Here is a 27,305-nt window from a genome sequence, read left to right as displayed (position 1 = left end):
TAAAGCTAGTATACATTCATGCCAACGTTTTGAACATGTTTGTGATTGATATCCCCATGTTGTTTATTCAGATACTACACATATAGCTCAAGACGAATAAAGATACTTATCCAAGCATTGTATCGCAACAGACAATGGGGCAAATTTGATTGTAGACAACGTCGAAATGTTGTTTATTGTCGTAAAAATATCCAGACATCATTCTTCCCAAATCACGTAGAGGAATCATTCATTATCAAGAGCTGCAAGTAGCTAATCAGGAAACATTATCTTTGTATGTAATACATTTTATGGAACCAAAAAGGGAAATACGTTTTTTTAATAATTTGTTCACTGCTTAGTGACGTGATATACTTTATTTGAGATCTCTCTTCATTTAATTTTGTTTTTAAAAGAATAGTGTCACCATCTAAAATGTTTTCCTTCTATTTATCGATCACCCAACAAACTAAATGTCATTGATTACTGATAAGACTTTCCCATCTTAAGATAATGAATTTAATTATCCAATATAAACATGTGTTATACAATTTCAGTACAAGAGGCCTTTAATGCCGATATTTTCATTAGGTTGGATTCAAGTAGTTTTTCAAGATTCTTGAAATTTATTGATTGTGCAAAAATAAGATCTGGCGTCAAGGTTTTATTTTATACTTAATTTCTTTTTCTAATATATGACGGACTTTATAAAAGGAACTTCCTGTTCAATTTGAAAGAAATTTGCAAGACGCACATTATACATGTAGAAAATTAAAACGGTATGACAATTTGGAGGAGACCTGAAAGACGTGCAAGCCGAAAATTTCTTTTCAGCAATTAAAACTTCTCCCAGGAAGCCTAACATCAAAACAAGAAGAAGAATGATTTATATGGCATTTTAGAGACGACAAACAAATAAGAACAATAATACATTGTAATTAACCGTGAGAATATTCACTTCTCACCCTCTGTGATAAATCATCCGAATAATGGAATGAACCCGGGTATAATCAAAAATAGAACGAGCTTTTGAGATTTCTAAAAAGATCATTTTTCCCCATGAAGCCTAATTACAAACCGAGCACGCGATCTTAATTTAATGGGTGCAAGCCAACAATTTCTTTTCAGTACTCGAAACCTCTCAAAGAATCAATCAAATAGCACTTTAGAGACGATGAACAAATAAGAACAATAATGCATTGTAATTAACCGTGAGAATATTCACTTCTCACCCTCTGTGATAAATCATCCGAATAATGGAATGAACCCGGGTGTAATCACCCATAGAACGAGCTTTTGAGATTTCTGAAAGGATCATTGTTTCCCCATAAGGCCTAATTACAAGATCGAACACGCGATCTAAATCTACTGGGTGCAAGCCAACAATTTCTTTTCATCAATTAAAACTTCTCCCAGGAAGCCTAAAATAAAATAAAAAATAAAAAATACTCAATTAGCATGTTAGAGATGATGAGTAAATAGGAATAATAATATATTGTCGTTAACCGTGATAATTTTCATTTCTACCCCTCTCTAAAAAAATAATCAGAACAATGGAATGAACTGGGTGGAATCACCCGTATATCAAACTATTATGAATTCTGAAAGGATCGTTTTTCCCCCAGGAAGCCTAACATGAAGGAAACAAAAATCAAAAAGCCTTGTAGTTGTAGAGACAATGAACAAGTAGGAATAATAATATATCGTCGTTAACCGTTAGAACATTCACTCAAAGTTTTTGTATTTCGTTCGTGTAACTAGTTAAATATACTTGTACATGCTTATTTGTGTTTACTTTGTAAAGCGCATAGAGAAACTTCCGTTTATTATGCGCTTAATAAATCAATCTTCATTATTATCATTATTAAAGTGATAAGGCTGTTAATGCTACCTTGTGTAACAAAACAGTTTTTTAAATCCTCCTTATGTCAATAAATGATGGCGACAACCATTCTCATTTTCATCATTTATATGAGTGCAACATCATTAAGTGCAAATCGTCCGATTACATACATGGGAAACAGTAGCTAAAACATGTATTTACTTCATCATCCACGATATGGCCCGGTCACACAAAGACGACGCACGGCCGGCGCATTGCAAATCGGAAAATGTCGTGTGCCCGAATTTTGTCAGGATTTGGGAGAAGCTAGTGAGCTGACACCGAATGCATAGCTTGTTGCTAGCGCTGCGAGTATACAGGGCGTGCTCCGCGTATGTCTGGCGTAGGTCTAGCGCTTCTTTTGGCTTGTACATTCGTGCGTCGAGCTCCGTGCACGCTTTTGAGCATGCTCAAAAACTCCCGAAGCACACAGCGAATGACGACGAATGCATAGCGTTGGTCGAGCCTTGATCCAGCGCGCTCGACGAACGAGTAACGAATGATGACGCTCACCTAGCAAACGACAACGCACTGGCCGAAATGGCAAATTTTCAATGAGCTGGCCGTGTGTTCCCCATGCGTCCCCTATGTGTGACCGGGCGTTTAGGATTGTTTTTCCATAAATATTTTACCATGAGACATAAGTAAAGCATGGAAAGTTGGTAACACATTCAAGTAATACTGCAATAATTAGGTGTCATTACAACTGTTCTATCAGACATGACTATTAGTAATGACTATTACCTGAAAAACAATCTTCTGGATCCGGATTTGAATCAAGTAAATAGTTGGAAGTTCTTGTGCACAGACACTTTTATTTCATATCAATCAGTTACGTTGATATTTCTCAAAAATATTTGATTTCTTGCAATACTTTTTTTCGGTACTAATAACATATTTTTCTTCCTTATCGTGACCTGAAATGGCCCAGATTAGATTGCAATCAAAACGGAAGCTAAACTTACACAAACTTAGATGCTGAGGGTCTTAACTAACAGACAACATTTCATTTAAGATTGTGTCTCAGGGCTGGTGCCTTTTTAGTTTTTATGGCCCATGGAAGAATAATGCTAATACGTGGGCATTGCCATAATTATACAGTATGAACAGTGTGTTTTCCACAAAAAATGCGCTTTTTGGAAAAAGCGTATCTGAATGACACGTATACCCCCTGGCAGGGGCGGCGATTTCTTTTCATGATCGGAGGGGGGGGGGGGGGGCGAAATGCGATTGATGAGCGAGCACTGGCGTGACGAGCAAAAAACTTTTTTTTTTTTGGGGGGGGGGGGGACAGAAAAAAAATCCGCATCACAACCACTCTTACATGTTACGCAGGCCCTGGGGACGTTTTTAAAAGTGGGGGGGGGGGGGGGGGCTAAAGTATTTACGATCAAGTAGATCAAAGAAAAGTGGAGCGTAAATTGGCATGGGGTTCAGGGACAAACCTCCGGGGGTGTCAAGGGGCGGAGCCTCATGAAGCTCAGTGGTTTTAGGCATTTAATTACGTTCAGATGAGCATATTTTGTTACCTTATTTGTGACACTGGCATGCAAGTTACCTATTGGAGTGGTGTGCAGGGGGTGGAGCCCCCAGAAGCTCAGGGGTTTTAGGCATTAGACTACGGTCAGATGAGCAACCAGGGGTCCGCCTTAAGGCCCTTGGTGGGGTCAAGGTGGCACAGCTTCCGGAAGTTCAGAAAAATTTCAACAACATTTGTAAATCACTGGTATCGAATTAGAAATAAACCACGTTTGACTTTCATTTGGGGGAAACTGCCCCAAAAGCTACCCCCAATCAGTACGCAAGTGCGAGGGAGCATAGTGAATGAGAGGGATGAGGGTGACGGAAGTGACTACCCCCCTCACAGGTTTTTGAAGTTTCTTGTATTAAAAAATTACATTAGCAAAACTTAAGTATAAAAACAAGCAATATGCTTTTTTCACACTTCAAGTTTCTCGGTATTTACTTGTACATTTTGAAGGATACTATGCGAGGGAGCGAAGTTCCCGAGTGAGAAGTTTTTTGCAATGTTATTTGCACTCTTGGGCCCTCCAGTAGTCTTTAGTCAGTATTTGCTATACATTTTTGTTTGCACTTTTTCAAATTTTGAGGAGGGGGGAGGACGATCCCACCTAAAAAAATTGAGGGGGGACGTGTCCCCCCCGTCCCCCCGGGATCGCCTCCCCTGCACCCTGGACATCAACCCCCCGGATAACCACCCCAGTCAACTACCCCCTAGGACAACTACCCCCTGAGAAAACTACCCCCAAGGGCAACCACCCTGTAGGACGACTACCCCCTTAGACGAATACCCCCGGACATCCACCCCAGACAACTACCCGCTAGGACAGATGCACCCGGACAACTACCACCCGGACAACTATCCCCGGACAACTTTCATGCTTGCGTCACGAAGATGTTACCATCAGCATAAAGCATAGATATTTTTCTTTACAATGGTATACAAATTATTATATTTTACGCTGTACCAGAGTCAGAAACCAAGAAAAATCACGCGAATGTTCATGAATAATTATTAGAAGTAGTCGACTTTGCCGATGTGATAATAGAGCGTTCTGATTGGTATAATACGTCAATATGTCACATATGTTTTGCTTTGGGTTTATAAACATTTTGAAGTCAACACTATGGTAAGGATACCTTTTAAACTCTCTCTTCTGTTTTGTAAAAACGTTTTTTCCTATATCATTTTTTTTTCTCGTATATTTTCATGACACATGGTTCAAGAGTTGTCAGGTATTCGACACTAGGCAGACAACACCAACTTCTATACAAATATCTTTCTCTGTTTATTCTTCCGACCAATCATTTCATTTCTGACAGATTTTAGAGGTTATTTATACTGAAAAATTGAATTGTACAATTCGCTTTAAGACTACCTTTTAGCTCATCTTTGTATGAATGATTAAATTCTTCAAATTCTACTTTAAAAAAGGCCTACAATTCGAAGGTGGACCACTTTTAAACGTGTTTTTGGCCAAAATGCTTATAGCTACCAACAACTTGTCGTAGGGTTGGAAGGCTTAGATTGGAATTCTATGTAATTTCACTTTCCAACCATATAAGACTCTTTTTGATTGATCAATGTTACCCTCCGCGTCTCCAAGATGTAAGACCATCACAACTTCACCGAGCGAAAGTTTTTGGTGAGATGATTCAGTTTGAGAACTCTGCCGCCTATACAGTAGTCTCTGTCACGGTCCACGCACTTATTAAATACAATGTACAGTGGCGGAACGATACCGGCTGAACAGCGATACGGGATATGTCACAATGAACATGACGGACAAAGAAAGAGGACAACATATACAGTTCCTCAGGTAGATAAAGGAACTCTCCTTTACTGCTATTATTTAAAAGTGAGTAAACAGGTGAATATGCATGTGACACCTGTTCTACACATTTTACATAATAGCAGTGAAGGGATGTTCCTTTGTCTACCTGAGGAACTGTATATTTTGTCCTCTTTCTTTGTCTGTCATATTCATAGTGTGTAATCTATTGTGTGCACAGAGCATGACTGATGCATTTTCTTCAATTCCAATAGGGTTCATTTAGCTCCAAACGTTTTGATAAGTATGTTCCACCGCCTTAATCACAGAAAATAATATCGAGGGTACATATTAGTGATTTTATTTTTAAATTTGTATCCTAACTTTTCAACTACAAATCATGTAGGAATCTGTTGCTGAGATCACTCGTTCTTTCTCAACTCTTGAGCTCATCGCGAAGAATCCATCAATGATGTCCAAGATTCAACTTCCTGACTCTGACTTCGAGCTGAGAGAACCTGAAAAGACACGACGTCGAAGGCAAGTCGACTCGCCATCGACTCTCCCAACATCGGTCCCACCATCTGGTGCCGAGCAGCCAAGCCTGGGACAGAACCCATTCGGACCATACTCATGGCCTATGTATTCTGGTATGATGACCAGGTCACAGTTTCTTAAAATTTATTATCAATAACAATTGCTAAATTTGTCTGACAAATTTCAGTATAGCTTAAAATATTTTTTTGTAACTAGTTATTGATAACAAGTCTTTTGAATGAGAGACCAGAAGTTTCTTGATTTCTCTATTGCCCATCGCACACGAAGGCTCACCTATGAACAAAATTAGTTCGTGCGCCTGGAAATCAAGCGTTTCTGTTGCATTTACCTTTTGAGTGATGCTACTCTCACCAGGCAAGTAAATAGGAAGTCAACTCCGCAAGTCGCTTGCGTATATAGTCCTATATACAATTATTCATCATCCAATAATGTACCGTCTGCAATGGGCATTGGACGCCTTGCAGGCGTTGAGGCGCCTGAAAACCAGCATGTAACAATCAAGAAATTCAGATTTCCAAAATCAGATCGGAAACCACTGTAATAGACAGGGTAGTACTGGTAAACTGTACGTCATGAAAGTAGAAACATCAATGAAGCTAACAGATGCGTTAGCTAGAAGAAAAGAGAAAAATAAGAGAGCCCTTAATGCCAAAACTAACTTCCAGAGCCGTAAGTAATATTGGTTTGCCACGTTAGTCCATTTAAAGTCCGAACATAGGAGATATCAATGTTCGAAACTAAAAGATCTATGATTCAACCAGAAACAAATTTAATAAGAAAAGATCAATGGAACGTACGACATCGGCCATGATCATCCAGATTGAGAATAACCTTCAGACAGAGCTATTATGCTTGAAATATAATGTTATGCAGGCAGGAATGTTTAAGCCTCGCAGATCATTAAACTTGATATGAAAAGAAATATGTTGTTCTTCTTTAGGTCAATGTTTCTTGTGTCCTGCTGGTGTTCCTGGAGAAAAAGGTTGTCAAGGCCCACAAGGGGTTGCCGGTAGGGACGGGAGAGACGGACGGGATGCACCGACAGGTCCACAAGGTAGGTCTAAAACAACATAAAAATCACACGATATGGCACGTCACGCAGAGGTTGTAGAACATTCATAATTGTGACATTGTAATTATTCATACCTGAAAATGCATGTCTAGCGAAATAAAAATTCAAGTTATTTGAAAACACTTCGGATGTTATAACTCCAGTGTTGATTTGGCAATTTACACAATAAGTGATACTACAGGCCTATATTAAAAAATACAATATGGAGACGGATAGTTGTGGGTCACTCGAGGTTGCTTTGTTTTCATATGCTTATGTAATAACAGCCGCTGCTTAAAAAAGCATACGTGCAGTTAGTCATTGATGTGGTGAGAACATAAGCCGGACAAATTACACAAAAATATGTTTGTAACTTTTTAGGCTTCATTGAATTTACAACGTTTGATACTATCCGTTATCAAATAAATTCTGTCTGTGGACTCCGATGTATACAATTCCTAACTTGTTAACATTTTAGCTGAGGAAACACCCATTTCACACAACGGCTAAACAAATTGAACTGAATCCACTTTTTATAAACTCGATTGAATTTACCACGAATGATGGCTTTCCATATTCCACGAATATAGATGCCAAACGTCTGGAATACAGTTGACTTTTGTCTTTATGGATTCCGATAAAACTTCTGAATGTTTCACATTTTAGCTCAAGAAACCCCCACTCCACCCAGCGACGGTGTCATCTATACTCGCTGGGGTAACGATGTATGTCCTGAAGATGCAGAACTCATCTATTCAGGTTGGTATAGATGAGTAATATTAAAAAAGGGGGAAAATCTGAACATGATTTTGACATGATTGCAAGGATTTCTGTAAATCGACCACAGGCAATTTTAATAGCCTTGTCCGTCTGTCATATTGAAATGTGCGAATACTTTGACGTATTTTAAATATGGTAGGGAATGAAATATCTGCGAGTTAATTTTTTGAGAGTCTTTGCTAACTTGTTCCAATGTTAGTGTAACCTATTATCAATCTGATGTTGTGCGCAAAAATTCTTCATCACCACAAACGAAACACATGCCTTCAATAGCGTCACTGGCCGAAACTTAAGTGCATAAGAATGGGTCAGGGTTACGTGAATGCACAAACGTATGCCAAGTTTCTTTGAGTTATTGTGATTCTACCCTTATTTATACAGTATAAGCACGATTAAAAAATTTATTAAACTTAAGGTCATGCTGTACAAATGAGATCATAACATTCACTGATATTAAGGTAGTAATGATAGCTACAATTTAATTGCGCAAATATCAATCCTATGGGATTATCTAGGCGCTTACAAGTAATATAAAAATTAAAATGACATTAGCCCAGCTGCCCTAAAACAGTTAAGGCATTCAATAATTAATATTTACCAGATTCACACTTTCTACTTCAGGGTGGCAGTGTGGAAAATGTAGATACATTTTTGCCAACGCACATTAAATGCGGAACTCGAACCGCGAACCATGTGATAAACATTCCGGTGACGTACCGCTAGACCACGACATCCTTTTGCAAACTGTTTGGCAAATGAGCTATGTAATTCCATTACCAACCATGAGGATTGACCCAAGTGCTAAATTGAGATGCCGTCATTGGCTGTTGAGGTGTCGTAGAGGCAGTAGATCATATGGTTCGTGGTTCGAGTCCCACACCCCTACGAATGTCTTTTGCCAAGATATGTATCTACATTTGCCACTCTCCACCCAGGTTTAAATTCGTACCAGGAAGAAAATTATTTATCTAACGTTCTCCAGAGTTGCCTTCAGTGGCTGTCATTAGTCCTACATCATTCTTAATTTAGATTCCGATGAATTTGAACTTAAAGAGAAGGTTGAGTTCTGAAAAGAGGTGACAAATAATTTGTAAGCGTTATCATTGTTATTATGCAAGTGTGGAAGAACATCAGATAAATCATGTTCCCTGAAAAGCATGGCTCTTCAAATACCTTCATATTTTAAATATGGCATGTAACATCGTAAAAATCGGGACGGATTTTTACGCCACGTGTTCGTGTTGTCTCATATACATCTGTCTGTGTACAGAGCTTGTCACTTTACCAGGACTTGGCCAAATATCTTACCATTTTGATGATTCAAGAACCTTGCAATACACACGATTATATGCTAGATGGTCAACCTTTTCTGATCGATTCCACACGGTTTCTATCACAATGCAATCGCATGACCAGAACTCAACTTCATCTTTAAGTAGGTTCTTTGTTTGCGTAACATTGATTTGTGATTTATTCAGGTACTGTTGGAGGTGCACGCTGGACCCATACTGGTAGCGGCTCAAATTATCTCTGCATGCCAGACGAGCCTATTTATGACGAAGTAGAAACTTCCTCACATGATCACCGAGCCCTAATATACTCCTCTGAACAGTGGCGTACCTGGCATAGCTCGTCAGGGGGGGCAAGCGATTTGGACGAGCAAGGGGGGGGGGGGGGATGATGTGTGGCTGTGGAAAACTGGAAATGGGTGAAGGGGTAATAGGGGGCGTCCCAATAACACAGTAGAGATTTTGTTGATATTAGTATTTGCAATCGGGTGTTTCTATATCTTTGGTCTATTTTGATTTAAAAGAAGGAATTATCTTTTTTTTTAAATGTTAAATGTATTGAATTTCGACAAAATCAGTGGTTAACTTATCACTGGTAATGACAATGCTTCTATTAACGTACTTCTATTATTCCTCTTTGAAGAAGCTTTGACATATTATGTTCCCAATTCTGCATATTTGGAAATGTAATCAAGTGTATTTGACAATGAATGGAATTGTATTGATTTGCATTTGTTTCATTTCCACATGCACAATTAAAACTTTAAAAAAATATTCAGAATAAGCATCTATTCAATCATTGAAAATAAATGTAGTAATTAAAAGTAAGAAAAAAATGAAACAGTAAAATGATATATCACTAGATATAAGAGAAATCACTCACTGGGAGGAATGTCAGAAGGTTGAGGAAAATGACATTGGAGAAAGATAGGGTACAGAGAGATAGGGTACATAAGGTAGAAAAGGTGGAAATAAGCAGAGGAATGTTGAAGAATTGTATATCTGAAGAAATGATAACTGGCTGTAGGTCAGACGATACAAGAAAAGCTAGGGAAATTTGAGGATTTTGGCAAGGAGGTTAATAGCAGATCAAAACAAACAAACAGAAAGCACTCTGAAACTTGATTACAGGATACTTGTTAAATGAACAAAGCAGTTTCAGCAGACATCATCAATAAAATTGTATACTATACAATTTATTAATCTTTTGAAACTCATCTTCAACCAGTCTTCAAAAGTAGTATATTGTTTCAATAAGTTGTCCTTAGAAATCCAATGTTTGACCTTTATAAACCAATGCATAGAAATCCAACTAGTTCTTACTAATGGTAAGTGGAAGAGGTTTGAGGTTTCTGGCAAGAAAGTTAATAAATAGGTCAAATGAATAGTAAGCACTCGTAGCTATAATAAAACACATATATGATTACAAGCAACTAATTACTGAAATGAACATAGCAATTTCAGCACACAGCATCAATAAAATTGTATACTATACAATTCATAAATCTTTTGAAACTCATCTTCAAGCAGTCTTCAAAAGTAGTATATTGTTTCAATAAGTTGTCCTTAGAAATCCAATGTTTGACCTTTATAAACCAATGAATAGAAATCCAACTAGTTCTTACTAATGGTAAGTGGAAGAGGTTTGAGGTTTCTGGCAAGAAAGTTAATAAATAGGTCAAATGAATAGTAAGCACTCGTAGCTATAATAAAACACATATATGATTACAAGCAACTAATTACTGAAATGAACAAAGCAGTTTCAGCAGACATCATCAATAAAATTGTATACTATACAATTTATTAATCTTTTGAAACTCATCTTCAAGCAGTCTTCAAAAGTTGTAGATTGTTTCAATAAGTTGTCCTTAGAAATCCAATGTTTGACCTTTATCAACCAATGAATAGAAATCCAACTAGTTCTTACTAATGGTAAGTGGAAGAGGTTTGAGGTTTCTGGCAAGAAAGTTAATAAATAGGTCAAATGAATAGTAAGCACTCGTAGCTATAATAAAACACATATATGATTACAAGCAACTAACTACTGAAATGAACATAGCAATTTCAGCACACAGCATCAATAAAATTGTATGCTATACAATTCATAAATCTTTTGAAACTCATCTTCAAGCAGTCTTCAAAAGTAGTATATTGTTTCAATAAGTTGTCCTTAGAAATCCAATGTTTGACCTTTATAAACCAATGAATAGAAATCCAACTAGTTCTTACTAATGGTAAGTGGAAGAGGTTTGAGGTTTCTGGCAAGAAAGTTAATAAATAGGTCAAATGAATAGTAAGCACTCGTAGCTATAATAAAACACATATATGATTACAAGCAACTAACTACTGAAATGAACATAGCAATTTCAGCACACAGCATCAATAAAATTGTATGCTATACAATTCATAAATCTTTTGAAACTCATCTTCAAGCAGTCTTCAAAAGTAGTATATTGTTTCAATAAGTTGTCCTTAGAAATCCAATGTTTGACCTTTATAAACCAATGAATAGAAATCCAACTAGTTCTTACTAATGGTAAGTGGAAGAGGTTTGAGGTTTCTGGCAAGAAAGTTAATAAATAGGTCAAATGAATAGTAAGCACTCGTAGCTATAATAAAACACATATATGATTACAAGCAACTAACTACTGAAATGAACATAGCAATTTCAGCAGACATCATCAATAAAATTGTATACTATACAATTTATTAATCTTTTGAAACTCATCTTCAAGCAGTCTTCAAAAGTAGTATATTGTTTCAATAAGTTGTCCTTAGAAATCCAATGTTTGACCTTTATCAACCAATGAATAGAAATCCAACTAGTTCTTACTAATGGTAAGTGGAAGAGACTTATAAAGGTTGTGTGTCCCTTTAACATGCAACAAATATCTCAAATATCGACCAAGATTATGTATGTTTTATCTGTAAATTCAAAAGAAAGTGGGATAGTAGAGTTTGTAAAAACGACTAAAAACAGTTGTTAATCATTGAGTGTATAGTCTGTGTCTCAGGCTTAAATTTACACTCTGTTTCGAGTGTTGACATTGTAATGGACTTGAGGGTAGTGCTTTAGGGCCCTCAATAACCATTCCAGCTCAAGAAGTGGTTTTTTGCAGCAGCAATAACAAAAACTTACACACTTGGTTGTCATTTCTCAAAATATGCATCCCTACATGGACATGAAATAATGATATGCATCCAGTAAATAAGTTTCTGGTACAACAGAAAAATAATTAGAACAAATCTAAATTTAACAGTCATAAAAATCCACTTACAGTACACAAGTGTCCAAACCCAATTCTTTCACACAGCTTCATGAATTGTAATCGCTTCAACATAACACTCTCTTAAGATATTTCCAATTATTAGGCTTGCAAAAGATTGACACACTGAGGTTGGTTGTCATGTACAATAAAATTTACCTTGTAGTTTGTGACAAAAACTATGGCTAGAGCAAGGGGCAGGTTGTTACCTGTCCAAGTCAATTTCCATAGATATGATATTTGTAAATAAAGAATCTTTCCCTTGTATTACATTAAATACAACAATGATTTTTCATAATCCATGAGGAGTAAAAATGGGAAAGTGAGGTGATTTTCTCATCCACTAACTCTTGCATAGAGCCAATTTTATGTTTGACACCGTTTCCAACTTTGCATGACTTAAAATGCTGTCACTTTCTTATGTCTTATCTGATTTTGATGTTGTTTTCATTGTTTTGTTTAATTCTACTCTATTTATTAAAGTCAAATTAATATCGGGTGGAATTCCCCTATAATATAAAAGAGATCAAAATTTAAAAAAAAGTCGAAGCAGAGACTGTCCGGTGGAAATGAGAGGCTATAATACAATCTAAAATAATGATTTATGGGTATATGTTATTCCTTGTATATTGCACCTCCACTCAGCAGCATTTTGTACTTTGAATTGAATTGTTGTGAACTGAAAGAAAATGAAAAATCGCAACTAATTTTGAAAAAATAGTATCTTTCCACACAAATTGAGCCAAATATGTGCATGATTGGGTGAAAAACTCCTGCACTGTTATGGCCAGAATATACATGGAATTTCAACACATTCATACTGTTCTACCCTAAATAAAGTCTATGCGTCTCCGGTGCATCCTAGCAAAGTGATCAATTACATCTGAATAGTCTACACTACAGGCAATTTCTTTCTCTATGCTAATAATTGCCAAACCTGACAACCTTTCTTCCTTCATTGTAGAACGCAGATATGATTTGATTATTTTCACTCTGCTAAAAGATCGCTCTGCAGTAGCTGAGGAAATGGGCAATGTAGCAATAATTCTGTACAGTTTGGTTAAATTTGGATATGCACTCTCAAGGGAATTCTTGATTAGGAACTTCAACAATCCATTAATTGTTTTCACATAGATATCATTGTTGTCAAACACGTCAGTGTTCTGAACCAGAGGGCGGAAAGTCCTGTATTCAGCCATGAGTTGTTCCGTGTCGACTACATCTTTGTACTTCTCAGCCAGCTTCTTGACTCTTCTTTCGGCATTGAGGTCATTGAAATGTTCTGGCATTAACGCAGAAAAATCTCTGACCGTTTCCATGAAATCTGAAAACCGGTCTTTGAATTGCTGCAAAACAGAGTCATATACCTTGTAAAAGACTTCTACTCGAAATCTGGAAACAGGATCATTAATCGGCTGATCTTCAGCTTGTTCCCCTGAAAGAACCTTCCGTTTTCTTTGTCGTACAGTAGTTAGATCTGGATCAATTTCTTGTTTCTCTGCTTCTACTCTTGCTTTACGGTACAATTCCTCAAAGTGTTCCTCAGTCCGATTTTTTCCAATTGCTTCTGATGTTGCCGTGATAACACCTCCAGCACTGATCAAGTCAATTTTTGAAGATTGGAGGTATTTTGACAGGGAATCCGTAGTTGAAAGCAGCTCCTCCCACATATTCATCAGAAGAAGAAAATCTACTTTGCTAAGAGCATTGATGAGACCCCTTGCTTCTGCAGCCTCCGTGGGTTTGCCCTCACTTTCTTCGATGTCTTCTAATGTGTCAAGAATGGCTGGATATGTTGCCTTGACAGCACGAACAGACTCAATTCTGCAAGACCAGCGTGTGTCAACTAGTCGTTTTAACTGGATGTCTTGCACCTCCTTTGACAATTTTCTTTTGGCTTCCTTGAATTTCTCGAGACGAGGATGGCTATTAGTCAGAAACACATACAGTTTTTCAAGGATTCCAAAGAAATCCTTGGCAACTGGAGAGACACATGCAGCATTACTTATCACAAGATTGAGGTTATGTGCACAACAGTGCACATAGAGTGCATTGTTACTGACTTCTTTTATTCTTTGCTGAAGGCCAGATAGTGAACCAGACATGTTTGCTGCCCCGTCGTAGGCTTGTCCAACACAATCTTTGAGTGAAATGTTACGCTTCTTTGCAAATTCGTTTATTTGCTCAAACAGAACGGATGATTTTGTAGAAGGTAGTTCTTGAAAGCAAATGAATCTCTCAACAACATCTCCGTCAGAAGTAACGTAACGAAGGGTTACAGAAAGTAAGTCCGTGTGAGATATGTCAATAGCAGAATCTGCTATGATGGTAAAGCATCCCGCCTCATGTACTTCCTCCATTATGACACTTTCTACTGAATTCCGCAGGCATTGTATGAGCTCATTCTGTATTCGTGGACTGAGGTACATTGAATGACTTCTTTGCTCAGATAAATGAGCAGCTAATACACTGTCATATTTGCTGATTAATCGCACAAGTTCTAAAAAGTTGCCATCGTTGCGTTCTGTTTCAGCAGATCTCATATTCTCACGATGTCCCCGGAAAGCTAAATTCTGTTTGGCCAAAAATAGTGTAACATCAACTAGCCTAGAAAGTACTTTCCGATTTTTCTGCACCTGACATTCATGTGCCCTCACTTGCTCAGCATCAACTGCTTTGCCTTTGTCAAGTCTCAGTCGGGTAAGTGACAGCTGACCCTCTGCTTCCATGTGAAGTGAAGATTGTTCATGCTGTTCAATTCGTAGAGTTGCCTTTTTCCAATTCGAAAAGCCGGATCCACTTACTTTGCTCCATGTTGGGTCATAATTTTTCTTGTGTCTGTCTGCAAAGAGCCAACATGATAAACAGAACAAGGAGTCTCTCGAGGGAGAATATATGAGCCACTTTCGAGGGACTTTCTTCTTTTCATCCTTTAAGTGTCTAAAGTACCACTCTCGGCGAAAGCCTCTACCATGTTTCCGAGGAAAAGAAAATTCGTCATTGGCATCAAAGTTAGGCTGGCAAGGTCCCATTTCTAGAATCTGTCTAACTACGTTGGGTGTTATGCTTACTCCTGAAAAATGTTTTGGATCGTTTGGAAAGCGATTGAAAGCATTGTTGTCCGATGTAGGTACAGGAACCTGTCCTACATTAATTGTATCCCTGACATGAGATTCCTCATTGTTTGACCTTTCTTCATGAGATACAGCATTATCATCTTCAGCTTCATCGTCATCGTCATCCAGTGAAACACATGGAGTATCAGGACTACCAGGCTTATATTCTGCAGTTTAAAAAAGAGGTGGAATTTACAATAAATATTTACACAGTATTTCTATTTCCTTAGGGATACTGCCCCCCCCCCCCGTTTTCTACTGTTTCTTTCTCTCCTGTCCTCCCAAAGTTGCCCTAGTATAACCCCCCCCCCCCCTCCCCTCCCCAATCTCTGTCTGAGCAACTAAACATATGGCAATTTTGAGTGGAATATCTCACTCAATTAATCAAAACACTTGCTAGATTTATTTTGATTTGTTTCCCAATTTAATGCATATTGCACTTAGCCATTAATAGATGAATATTAAGTAATGAAAGAACTTATTTTGTAATCAAATTAGGATAAATGGCTGAATATATAAAAGAGGAAATATAAATATATAAAAGAAAGAAAACAATGTATATATATTTATACATAATATATATTTATACATAATATATACAACTATCAGGACAGAAAATAAGATTTTCAATTTTGTTCACCTTCATGATCTGGTTGAGTAGATACAGCATTATCATCTTCAGCTTCATCGTCATCGTCATCCAGTGAAACACATGGAGTATCAGGACTACCAGGCTTATATTCTGCAGTTTAAAAAAGAGGTGGAATTTACAATGAATAATTACACAGTATTTCTATTTCTTTAGGGATACTGCCCCCCCCCGTTTTCTAGTGTTTCTTTCTCTCTCCCTTTCTCTCCTGTCATCCCAAAGTTGCCCTAGTAACCCCCCCCCCTCCTCCTCAATCTTTGTCTGAGCAACTAAACATATGGCAATTTTGAGTGGAATATCTCACTCAATTAATCAAAACACTTGCTAGATTTATTTTAATTTGTTTCCCAATTTAATGCATATTGCACTTAGCCATTAATAGATGAATATAAAGTAATGAAAGAACTTATTTTGTAATTAAATTAGGATAAATGGCTGAATATATAAAAGAGGAAATATAAATATATAAAAGAAAGAAAACAATGTATATATATTTATACATAATATATATTTATACATAATATATACAACTATCAGGACAGAAAATAAGATTTTCAATTCTGTTCACCTTCATGATCTGGTTGAGTAGATACAGCATTATCATCTTCTTCAGCATTGGGCCTTTCACTTGTACCCTCGTCATTGTCAAGTGAAACATGAGGAGCATCTGGTTTGCATCCTAAAAATAAAATTGAAAAAAAAATGTAAATAAAAGGAAGTCAGTTATGCCATTTCTGTTATTTTTATTATTTCAATACATTATCGCAATGATTAGGACCTTGCTTAGATCTTTTCAACCTTCTGCCAGTCCTCTTTCTACCCTTTGGTGCAATTTGATTTACTGTACCTTGGTAATAAATTGGGAACATTGGTTCGAGCATTTACACTGAACTGAATGAAATAAAAACAAAAAGCAAGAAAGGTTTGATCGCACCATAACTGTTCAACGTTTTTGTTGGGCATGCAGGGGTTTACTTGTACATGTTTCTATGGGATTCCGCGGTTGATATATATATATATTTTTTTGAAAGATGAAAAGTCGTATTTTCAAGAGGCGATATCGTATTATCGTACTTCACTTTTTTTTATTGTACTAAATACGATAAAATTGTACTTGTTTAGTGGTTGACATCTCTGCTGATTGACCATGACATACCTTGGTTTGACCCTCTTCGTTGGCTGAGGAACAAATCCATTAAACTACTTTGGTGAAATTTCTTTTTAGATGGATGATTTTCACTCGGGTTTCGGGCACTAGATGAACTTGGCGTTTCTGTTGTTTCTGATGTAGTATTCAAGGTTGAACTTGCTTCAACTGGTTCTGGGGGGGAGGGGGTGGGAGAGAGGAGGTTAGACATTGTAGGAAATGGATGAGCTGGGTAGATACATATTGGACAATATTTGGGAATAACAATATATACTTTTCTTATTTTCAAAAATATGAGTGTGCTATGAAAATACTATAAAGAAGCTCCATTATGATGCAGATCATACAGTCAAAACAAGAACATTCACATAATGAATAAATGAACTACCCTGGCTAAATAAATCTTCTTTTTGTATTATTATTATCATTATCATTATAATTTGTATTGATATATTAAAGTCACTGTTGTTATTATCATTCTTCTTCTTTTTAGTATAATTTTTTAATATCAGTAGTAGTATGAGCTTTATAAGAATGGTTTATTATTATTTTTATTATTGTTATTGTCATCATAAGCTATGTGTACAAACACTTAATAAATCTTCTGCAACTTTACTTTCTGATAGAAGAAAAATGCCAATTTATATTCAAGAACCTTTGGCCTTCCATTTTATCAATAGGCCAGTACATGCATGAAATCAATTCTGCATCAATATCATCTTAAACAATCAAGGGATTTTTTTGTTTTGTTTTTGTTTTTGAAGACACAACCAAATTTATATCTAAGCTGTGAATATGAGAACAGTTTCTGTCCTAGACATGCTTAGGAGAGAGCAGAGAATGCTATCCTCTGAAAGTGGTATGCTAAATCTCATAAGGTATAATTAAGGGTTAAAGTCATATTGGATTATTGATAGTTCTTACCTAGGCTTACATAGTGTTGTTCAAACACATGTCCAAAATACAACGTCATCAGTTCAGCATTTGCCTCTTCTCCTGTTGCCTTGTACTTGTGCATTATAAACCCTGCTTCGGTGCTTCCTTCTGCGCTTGTTATTACATTGATGTTCACTCTATACTTGTTGGCACATGCAATGATTTCAGGTTCTCCTCCCCACGTCCCATCCTTCCTCATTTCCTGAATATAATCAGGAGTCACTATGTGTGCCATCACTGCCATGTCTTTAGAAGCCTAAGTGAAACATACACAAACGAGCAAAACATATGATACAGATATTTTTGTGGATATTTTAATTTGCCTGCAAAAAGGTATACAAAACCATTCACTGAACTTGTCCTGGACAAACTATCTGTTGTGTATTATTCTACATTTTAACACATTTACATGTTTTTCGTTTTGTGTTGTTTTATTTTTGTTTTTCAGTTTTGAAAGAAAAATATGAAAAGAATGTACAAACCTTATTTGAAATTGTAAAAATTAAAAATAAAATGCTTATTTCTGACTTCTGAGTCACATTTCCATCACCATCAACAAATAGAACTCTTGAATTACAATGGTATTTACTTTCTGGATACTTTATTATTAATATAATTGGGTTGTAAATTCATTATTCCACCTTTACTTGATCACATACATGTACTTGAATAAAAAATTAAAAAAACAGAAGCTAATTGAAGATAAATTTATATTAAACTCACACTGTTTTCCATGTGTTCACATATCTCCTCTCTAAGTTCTTTTTGGTTTGCTTGACATTTGATGCCAACCCTTTGTAACTGGTCTAAGAGCACATGGAAGAAGCAATTCCCATCACCAGGAACTTCTCGCCTTATCCGTAAACCACATTTGGCTGCATTTGATATGAGCCGACCATGATGACTGCCTGTAATATTGGATTAAAGATTTGAAAAAATATTACATATTTGCATTGGTTCTATTTACAGAAATTCAAAATAATGCATGCCTTTATCAGTGATGGAGTCGAGGCCAGCAGATTTGAGTCACTATGTGACTCACAAGGCATCAGGATAAAAAAAAAGTCTTTTACAGACTTTGTACATGTGACACAGACCAAGACCTAAACCAGTTTTGACTCCATCCATGCATGGCCTCTATCTTTAACCAGAAAACGTTTAACTGAGATGCTCAACACTTTTGTGTCACACATACACACACTCACCCACATACAGCATATTATTACTGTAATTTAAAGTAATAGTAGGCCTATTCATGTTTCAACTTAGAAGTTAGATGTGCAAGGAAATAAAAATCTTACCTCCTGACACCCTCAATTTGCAACGTTTTGCACTCGATAAGTTGCAGTCAAAATCACGATGTTTTGATTTCAAGGTGGCCAAGCCCTGTATAAAAAAAAAACAATTAATGGATTTCACTATTCTTCCTTTCATGATCTGAAATCAAACTGAAAAGTTGTCCTTATCTTATGATTTTGTTAGCAGAGTCACCTTACTATTTAAAGGTACTATGTCCAATTTGCAGGCCCACAAAATGAAAAGGTTAAATTCCAAGTTTCCAACGGCATTTGAAAGACGATGCTAATTTAGAACTTCCCTAAAAAAAAAGTGGGCTTGAAAAAGTCTTTAAGTGGGAAAATAACGACTATTAGTTGTCGAATCTTAGAGGCTGAAAAAGTAGAAGGGCTGGCATTCATCCACATGATTTCGGATATAACCATGTCCTAATTAGGTCTTGTGTCACCCAGTCTTTGTTAAACCAGAACATTACATTAATGTATGCAAGCTAGACTAAAATGATTAGAGTCTACTGTCACAAATATCAGCATCTGCATGACCTAGCTCGGGCAACGCCTCTACCCGTACCCGTACCCGCCCGGGGCCCCGAGATGCTCCTAAGGAGGTCCCGTCCCATCAAAGAGTTAAGCCTACATCACCCGACAGCCGACATACTCAGCTGTACGTTTTCATTAGGTTTATGTTATCTACAAAATCTTGATTAAAAATACCCTGATATTAAAAAATGAATGATCATGCTTACCTTTTTGACTTTCTTTGGTGCCATTTCAGATCTACTTAAGATCGTTGGACAAATCAGCATGCCATGGCGCTGGCTCGTGGTGGCGCTATAATGCGCTAGAATACACGTGGCAGGCCAGCGGCCGGCCTACGAACCCTAGCGCGCCGCGCCTGACCGGGGGAGGGGCGGCGCAGCCTAGCCTAGGCCCCGTGCTCATAACATTCATAGGCGTCTGTAAGCAGGTCGATGTACTAGCAATCGACGATCTCGTGCTGGCGTACTACGTATGAAGCCTGAAGTATATAGTTTATGCAAAATGATGCAACCCCTCCCCCCCCCCCCTCCCCTCCGTCAATTTGGTGTTTGCTTGTGATAGACTTAGTGATTACCGTTTTTATATGTATTTTCATTTTTTTGCCTGTCAATCAGACCTTTCAGCCATGGTGATGATGACTTTGTGTTGGTTTTTGTTGCTTGTCACTCGTCAGGGGGGGCAGACTGCCCCCCCTGCCCCCCCCGTAGGTACGCCACTGCCTCTGAATACCAAGTCAGTGCTGGTCCTTCACGCATGCAACCAATGCATGACCACACTGCGACCTGTGCAGTCTGCAGAGCGCCTTCTGGCCGCACCAGCAAACTTATGATACCTGCCCGCAACGTCTGTCCTTCTCAAGAGTGGCGTTTAGAGTACGCTGGTTATCTTATGGCAGAGTACCACGGATACCAGAGAACGGAATTTGTGTGTGTGGACCGAGAGATGGTTCCTAAAGCGGGGACCGGGGGGAATCAAAATGGTGTGATGTTTTACTTCACAGAAGTCCGGTGTGTGCCGGGTGATGGTTTGGATTGTGGAGCCTATATCGATGCTAACGAAATTACGTGCGCCGTCTGCACTATCTGAAGTCCTACTAATAAATACTTTGAATTTCATTTCGTAAAGGTTGACAAAGTTGTTAGTTCTTGTCATGCTTTTAGAACTTCTCATTTTCATAGACACGACAGTGATAAAGAGTCGGACAAAATTAGGCCTGGTTTGTTAAAGGGATAGTTGAGTTCTGTTGCAGAGGGCGCTACACAAACTATTTTTTTGTGAGATAATGAAAAACTGAGTGTCAAATTTGAAAGAACATACAATTTAAATGACAAAAATTATCTTTATTTGATCATAATCGGTTTAGAGACGGCTGAAATATCAATAAATATAAACATTTCTAATATTTGTGTCTCACCAAAAATATTATATAATTGGAACCAGTTGAAAAAACAAGATAGCGCCTTATACGTTTTATTCCAGCCAATGCCGATGTTGGCTTTTTGTCGGCTTTTTTGTGTACGTTATAATACGCACCACCAGCCGGCACGTGTATTTTTATTATTAATTAATTAATTAATTAACGGTCACCAACTCACCATATCATTTTAACCCTAAAAAGGCCGGGCTATTTGAGGTCTTACTATGGCCGGGGGGGGGGGGGGGGGGGGAGCATAATGGCCCCCCTAAAGATCTCGGCCGTGAAACGGCCGATCTCCGCGAAAATTTGCACGCATGTCAAGTGAAGTGTATAGAATAATATGGTAATTTCAATTTTTTGAAAAAAATCACTCATTTGCATATTTTTGGTAATTTATGCAAATAAGGTCATAAAATCACATTTTTACCCATAAATCATATATTATTCATATTTAAGCATTCTTTTTCACCACATATATTCATTAGACCATTCGAAATAATAATATTACAACAAATTTTGGAAGAGCCAGCTTATTCCTTATGTTATCTATTGTTTTGATAATTTCTTATGTATTTCATAGTTTTTTTAACTCATGTATTTTGTTGTTTTTGTTGTTTTATTTCATTTCTTACTACAATTCAACTAATTTGACCCCAAAACAACCACCTAAGCTTTAAACAAGACCCAATAACCAATGTTTGATCAATATTTAGGAAAAATTACATTTCCATATGTGCGAGCGGCGCACAGTGGGCCAGAATCGCCTCAAAGTGTGCCAACATTCAAAATTGGCGAATGTGAATTTTTATATTTTTTTCATTCGCTTGGGGAAGAAAACATTCTAATTTTTCCACCCATATTTTAATATTTAGCGAGTTTTAAAAGTGTCATATACCCGTGCGAACATGGGAAAATCTATATTTTGCTCCAAAAATGATAAAAGTGGCAACTTTACAATAGGTGCTGAGAATTTATAAAGGAAAAAGCAATTAACTTGATACTGCGTGCACTTCTTGCCTATTGGTAACCCAATTAGAAACTACAATGACCAAATTTATGGAAGCTTCATTTTGGGAAAAATGAGCATTAAATTTCACAAAACAAAGAAAAAAAAATGCAATTTTTTATAAAAGTAGCATGTTTATTAGGATTCCGGCCGATTCCCGCAGTGATGTTAATCTCAAAATGTCCGCCCAAACCTAAGCTTTCCATGTATGGTATTTCTTTTTGCGAGAATTTGCTACACTGCATGTGCAGGCGCTTTTCCTCCCCACGTCCATCGATTATTATTAGGCATAATCGGTACACATTTGTACTGTTTCGTTTACGCACAGCAGATTCAACGCTCGTCCGCGTAACCATGGCAACGCACAATGGGCCAGGGAGGAACCAAAGTGCGCCAAAACTCATTTTTGGTGATTTATTTCTCTTCAATTCTCTTCTTGACCAGTTGAACTGTATTACATTGAGGAATACCTCAGTAAAATATTTAATTCCGGTAAGCACAACTAGGGAATAAATTTACTCCTTCAAACAGCAAAATACTACATATTCACAGTTTTAGTGCAAAAGTGACTTATTTTATAAATCTTTCAATTTAACATGAAGTTCTTAAGTTATTGATATGAAATTGCTCTCACATATTCCTGATAGTTTATTTCGTTGCATGAATTGGTTAAAATGTATAGAAACACAATCTTCATGATATATTAAAGGTTAATTCACTGAAAAATGGCCTAATTATCCACGTTTTTTATAAATCCAGAGGAAACGTTTAGATTTCCGCAGAGTTCCGCTTATATTTTAATACCACCATTTTTTCTGATGTCTAAGCTTTAAGTTGATACCAAATTTGGCTGCACGATCTTGCCCGTTGTCATGTTAGAGCCGATTCCCCTTGCCACATTGTCCCGAAAAATATGTTTGTTTTTAGTCCGCGGCTGAATCATGAAGGATTCGCAGTCATAAATCATGGCGCTTGGGGCGCGTGACACTTGTTCTGACACCGCGCCCCAAAATAAACACATTTTTCGGGGCAATGTTGCAAAGAAAACGGCTCTAACATAATTACGGGCACAATCGGGCAGCCAAATCTGGTATCAACTTAAAGCTTAGATATCAGAGAAAATATTGGTAATACCATTTAAGCGGAAATCCCTGGACATCCAAACATTTCCTATGGATTTATAGAAAATAAATCCCCAGAAATTAGTTTTGGCACACTTTGGTTCCTCCCTGGCCCACTGTGCGGCGGGGCGCCATCCATATGCGTTCCCGAACAATCAGAAAAATCGTGGAGGGGCCAAAATGCCCCCCCCGGCCTTATTAGGGTTAAAGTGGAGCTGAATTGGAATGATCATATTGGCTAAATTCCACACATTTTGGGGTCTAAAATTACCTTTATAGCAATTTTAGGACCTAAAAGAGTACCAGAGAGTCCTACTAATAAATTCTTCTTCATTTTGTATAGTTTGACACAGTTGTCAGTTCGTGTCATGCTTTTAAAACATCTTAGTTTCATACACACAATAGTGATAAAATGTCCACCTTAGTATCATACATACACAAGTGATAAAGTGTAAACCTTAGCTTTTATACACAACAGTGATAAAGTGTCTGATAAAATTAGGCCTGGTTTGTCAATGGTTCTCTAAATGTTGTAGATGTAGGCCTATATTGCATTTCATAGTTGATTTTCTTTTCATTCAGGAAAGAATAGTTTTTTTGCTATTAAACCTGAATTTTTTGAAACAAATTAGCTTTTATTCTTACAGAAGTGTAAAACGAAACCCATTGATCGTTTAACTCATAGCCTGCCATGAGGCTGCGTGCACGCTACTGTTACTCTGCTTCTTGCATGCTAGCAAACATTCGTAATAGCAGTTATTGTTCATGCCCATTGGACTGTGCCTAGTGTTTTGCACGCGCTATTGTTAGTACCATCGCGTTAATCCGATTATCTCGTTATAAATCTGGCACTGGGGGGATTAGCCCTGTGGCAGGATAAGAGTTAATGAATATGTAAATATAAGAATTTACTTTAATTGAACTGCATTAAACATACTGTAGATTGTCTTTATAATTGAAAATGTGTGGAGGTGTACCTAGAATTACCCATTATGTTTGAAGGGAACTTGCTTGCTTTAGATCAATCTTATCTGCCTATGGATATTTTTTTAAATAAATGTTTCTTATTCAATTCATGTCATGTCTTTCCATTCATGCGTGGTCATGCTCAAATAAATACGAAGGAGAAATCTTTAAATCTTGATTACCTGTTTATTATTCTATACAGTTACAAGTTGGGATTGATCTAGAGGGTTAATTTTACAGAGCTCACTGGCATCTTTTTATTATACAAATTGATTAATAATTAAACCGCCAAAATCAATCGCAGCTTCAAATAATGCAACCACGAACCCCTTTATTATTTGGGGATAACAAAATCGCAATGACTTTCAAGAAAAAGATTTAATGGCAATCTCAGTTGTCTTACCCTATTTTACTGGCTTCAGAAATCAGTTTCAGATTACGTAATTTCATATATATATATTTTTTTTTTATCGAATTACATAATGATGATAAATATAGTATGAGTAGAAACCGAGATTATGGATGAAAAAACAAAGAAAAAGGACAGACGACACAACATTTTACTATATCATCCTAATTCTAGCACATTCCATTGTTTGCGAAATCTATGCATGGATCTATCCTTATAACAAATATCTTTTTCTGTAAGGTACGTTTGATTTAATTTCATAAAAAATAAATTAAAAGAAGCGAGTATCTCAAAAGATCTACATAAATATAATGTTTTCGTTGCAATAATAATACATTGAATCAATAGAGCATGCTGTTTGTCTTGTAATTACGTAATTTCATGACATTGCAGGGTTCAAACATTTCCAATGGTCATGGACAAAACTAATGAAATTGCCCAACGGTTTGATTAACAATTATTGTACGGTTTGTTAGTTCATCGGAAGATTAGAACACATGTCAGATGGAGGATGAGAGGGAGAGGGGGGGGGGGGGGGAGGATCAAGAAAAATTAAAATGCAAAAGAAGTAAAATTATGTTTTTGGCATTGGTCGGTCAGTGAGAAATCGGAAATGAGCTATTCATCTAAAATATATCTCTTTCTTTCTCTCTCCCTCTTATAAATCTTTATGTTCTCCCTCTCTATCTCTCTGTTATCTACGTGGTATTGTCAATAATTATCTTTCAGTCGGTCTCTCCGTCACACACGCCCTCTTTATTTTTACCCTCTATCTCTCTCCCTTCCTCCTATAATGTCTCGAGCACTATTGAGATATGGATATGTCCATGGAAAATGAACACTATTTACCTCTCAGAATGACGAACGTTCGGTTTAACGAACTTTTGGAATAACGCAATAATGTCTTGTTCAAAAGTATGAACCGTCTTTCCCGTCTGGTATGATAACATCATGTTTGGCATTGCGAATCTTAGGAATGATGAACCTTAAGAGACACAAGTGTCTCTCGAGTTACAGACCGGGCTACAGCCAACGAGACCGACGGTGACGGTCTAGTTGGCTCTCTAGAGGGTTCGCTAGACCGACGGCCCTTTGGACCCTCAGTGCTGGTCTCGTAGGCTGGCGACTTAATAAACGCACTTTCAGAAAATGAGCATAATGACGATGGCTCCCTCTATTGGTACCATGCCTTTTACTTACCGGTTTGTCTTTTACTATTTGTTACCTTATGTGAACATAACAGAACAGTCATCAAAGACATATATTTCCAGCAGGAAATCTCAGCTCACAATATTTTATTTCCCTCATCTATGGTTTTGGTGTATTGATATTCGATAGTTTAATCTGAGAATAGAATGTGCGCGGTTGAAATTGCAAAATAATATAGAGATCTTTTAGTGTTCTACCATGTCATCATAGCTCACGCCATGTCGCAAAGTTTATATTGGAATGTTAGTCTTGGTACCTTTTTTGGTGGCGGTGGTGGGGCGGGGTGTTGTTGTTGTTGTTTGTTGATTTTTTGGCTTATTAGATAATTTTAGGGAAAATTTAGGGGAAATGTTTGTCAGTCACCCTCACCCCCGACACACCTCCAGTTTAAACACCTTTAGGGCGTCTTTTGGAGGAATCCTACCAAGTACGAAGTACCCCTCTCCATTTCAAGTCTTATGTGCCCCTCAGCTATTGGTAAAATGAAAACAATCCCTGTCGGGTCACCAAGTTAAAGACCTGTTTAGTTTCATTTTTAATTCTGTTACCAATAATACGGGACAAAATATTACCCTGTCAAACGCTGATAAAGTTAACCTATATTACTTTTTCTTAAATTCATCATCATCATCATCATCTTAATCATCATCATCATTTATTATATTAAGCTTATTCCCTCTTACGATGGGTTCTTCTTGTCTCGAACATCATCCTCATTTAGCTCAACCGTAATGGACTTCTTTATTTCAATATCGTTCCATGTAAATATTGTCTCGGCACGATCTATCAAGGTGATGCCATTTGTCGTGATTTGTCTGTAGTAATGGAAAAGTGCTTTTTATTTGTTATGCCCTCAATGCTTCAAAATGGCAGTGCCTTATCTTTATTAAAATTCTCTGCTAGGCGACAAATCTTCTTCTGCTGCTTCTGCACCCAGGTTGTGGAACAGTCTTTCTCAATACCTTCGCTCTTTCAAGGATATACTTGGCTCTAGTGACCTGTAATACTTTTAAAACCCTCATCTATTCCATATACAACGAGCCAAAACCCCAGTCTTTCCAAGGTGAATCATGGACGACACATTCAGTCATGTCTAAGTCTCGTCCATCAGTACCTTTGAGTAGGCAGCTAGATATTGGCGGTCTACAAATTCCCAGATTGGAATGGATAACTTCCTGACAAATCTTTCACTCCATTGAGATTTATTAATACCTACAAAAGTATTGAAGGTAGCAAGGCGGTCTATCCAATCAAGTGGACAGCTGGAGTCAAACAAAATAGAAAAGGAAATTAATCATAAGTCACCTTGGGATATATGTATCATCACAAAAATGTTTAAGGATCTCATGTGAAAGTGTGACTGTCTACATGTACCTTGCCCCTTTCATACTTTGCC

At 37.2% G+C, this 27,305-nt stretch overlaps 1 protein-coding gene across 1 annotated transcript; it reads right to left on the bottom strand.

The window, feature by feature from the left end:
* Positions 1-7,425: 7,425 nt before the first annotated feature.
* LOC105445662 (zinc finger MYM-type protein 1-like) lies at positions 7,426-17,482 on the bottom strand. Its single transcript, XM_030991110.1, has 5 exons — positions 17,020-17,482; positions 16,432-16,542; positions 15,855-15,956; positions 13,177-15,381; positions 7,426-7,514 (listed from the first exon to the last, which is right to left on the bottom strand). Exons 1-5 carry the CDS (start codon positions 17,219-17,221, stop codon positions 7,426-7,428), a joined length of 2,709 nt encoding a protein of 902 aa, XP_030846970.1. The 5' UTR covers positions 17,222-17,482.
* Between the last annotated feature and the right edge of the window lie 9,823 nt (positions 17,483-27,305).

This window comes from Strongylocentrotus purpuratus, unplaced genomic scaffold (genome assembly GCF_000002235.5).
Source record: "Strongylocentrotus purpuratus isolate Spur 01 unplaced genomic scaffold, Spur_5.0 spur5_scaffold_2, whole genome shotgun sequence".
Classification (NCBI taxonomy): domain Eukaryota; kingdom Metazoa; phylum Echinodermata; class Echinoidea; order Camarodonta; family Strongylocentrotidae; genus Strongylocentrotus; species Strongylocentrotus purpuratus.
Note: the sequence above shows the minus strand (reverse complement) of the source record. Positions and strands in the feature narration are given on the sequence as shown.

Bases quoted from the DNA above. Each gene is read 5' to 3' on its own strand.
- LOC105445662 (XM_030991110.1), bottom strand. From the start codon at position 17,221: ATGTCTAACCTCCTCTCTCCCACCCCCTCCCCCCCAGAACCAGTTGAA. The intron at 15,957-16,431 runs GTGAACAGAATT...TTTAAACTGCAG, and splicing joins TACTCAACCAGATCATGAAG to AATATAAGCCTGGTAGTCCT. The intron at 15,382-15,854 runs GTGAACAAAATT...TTTAAACTGCAG, and splicing joins TACTCAACCAGATCATGAAG to AATATAAGCCTGGTAGTCCT.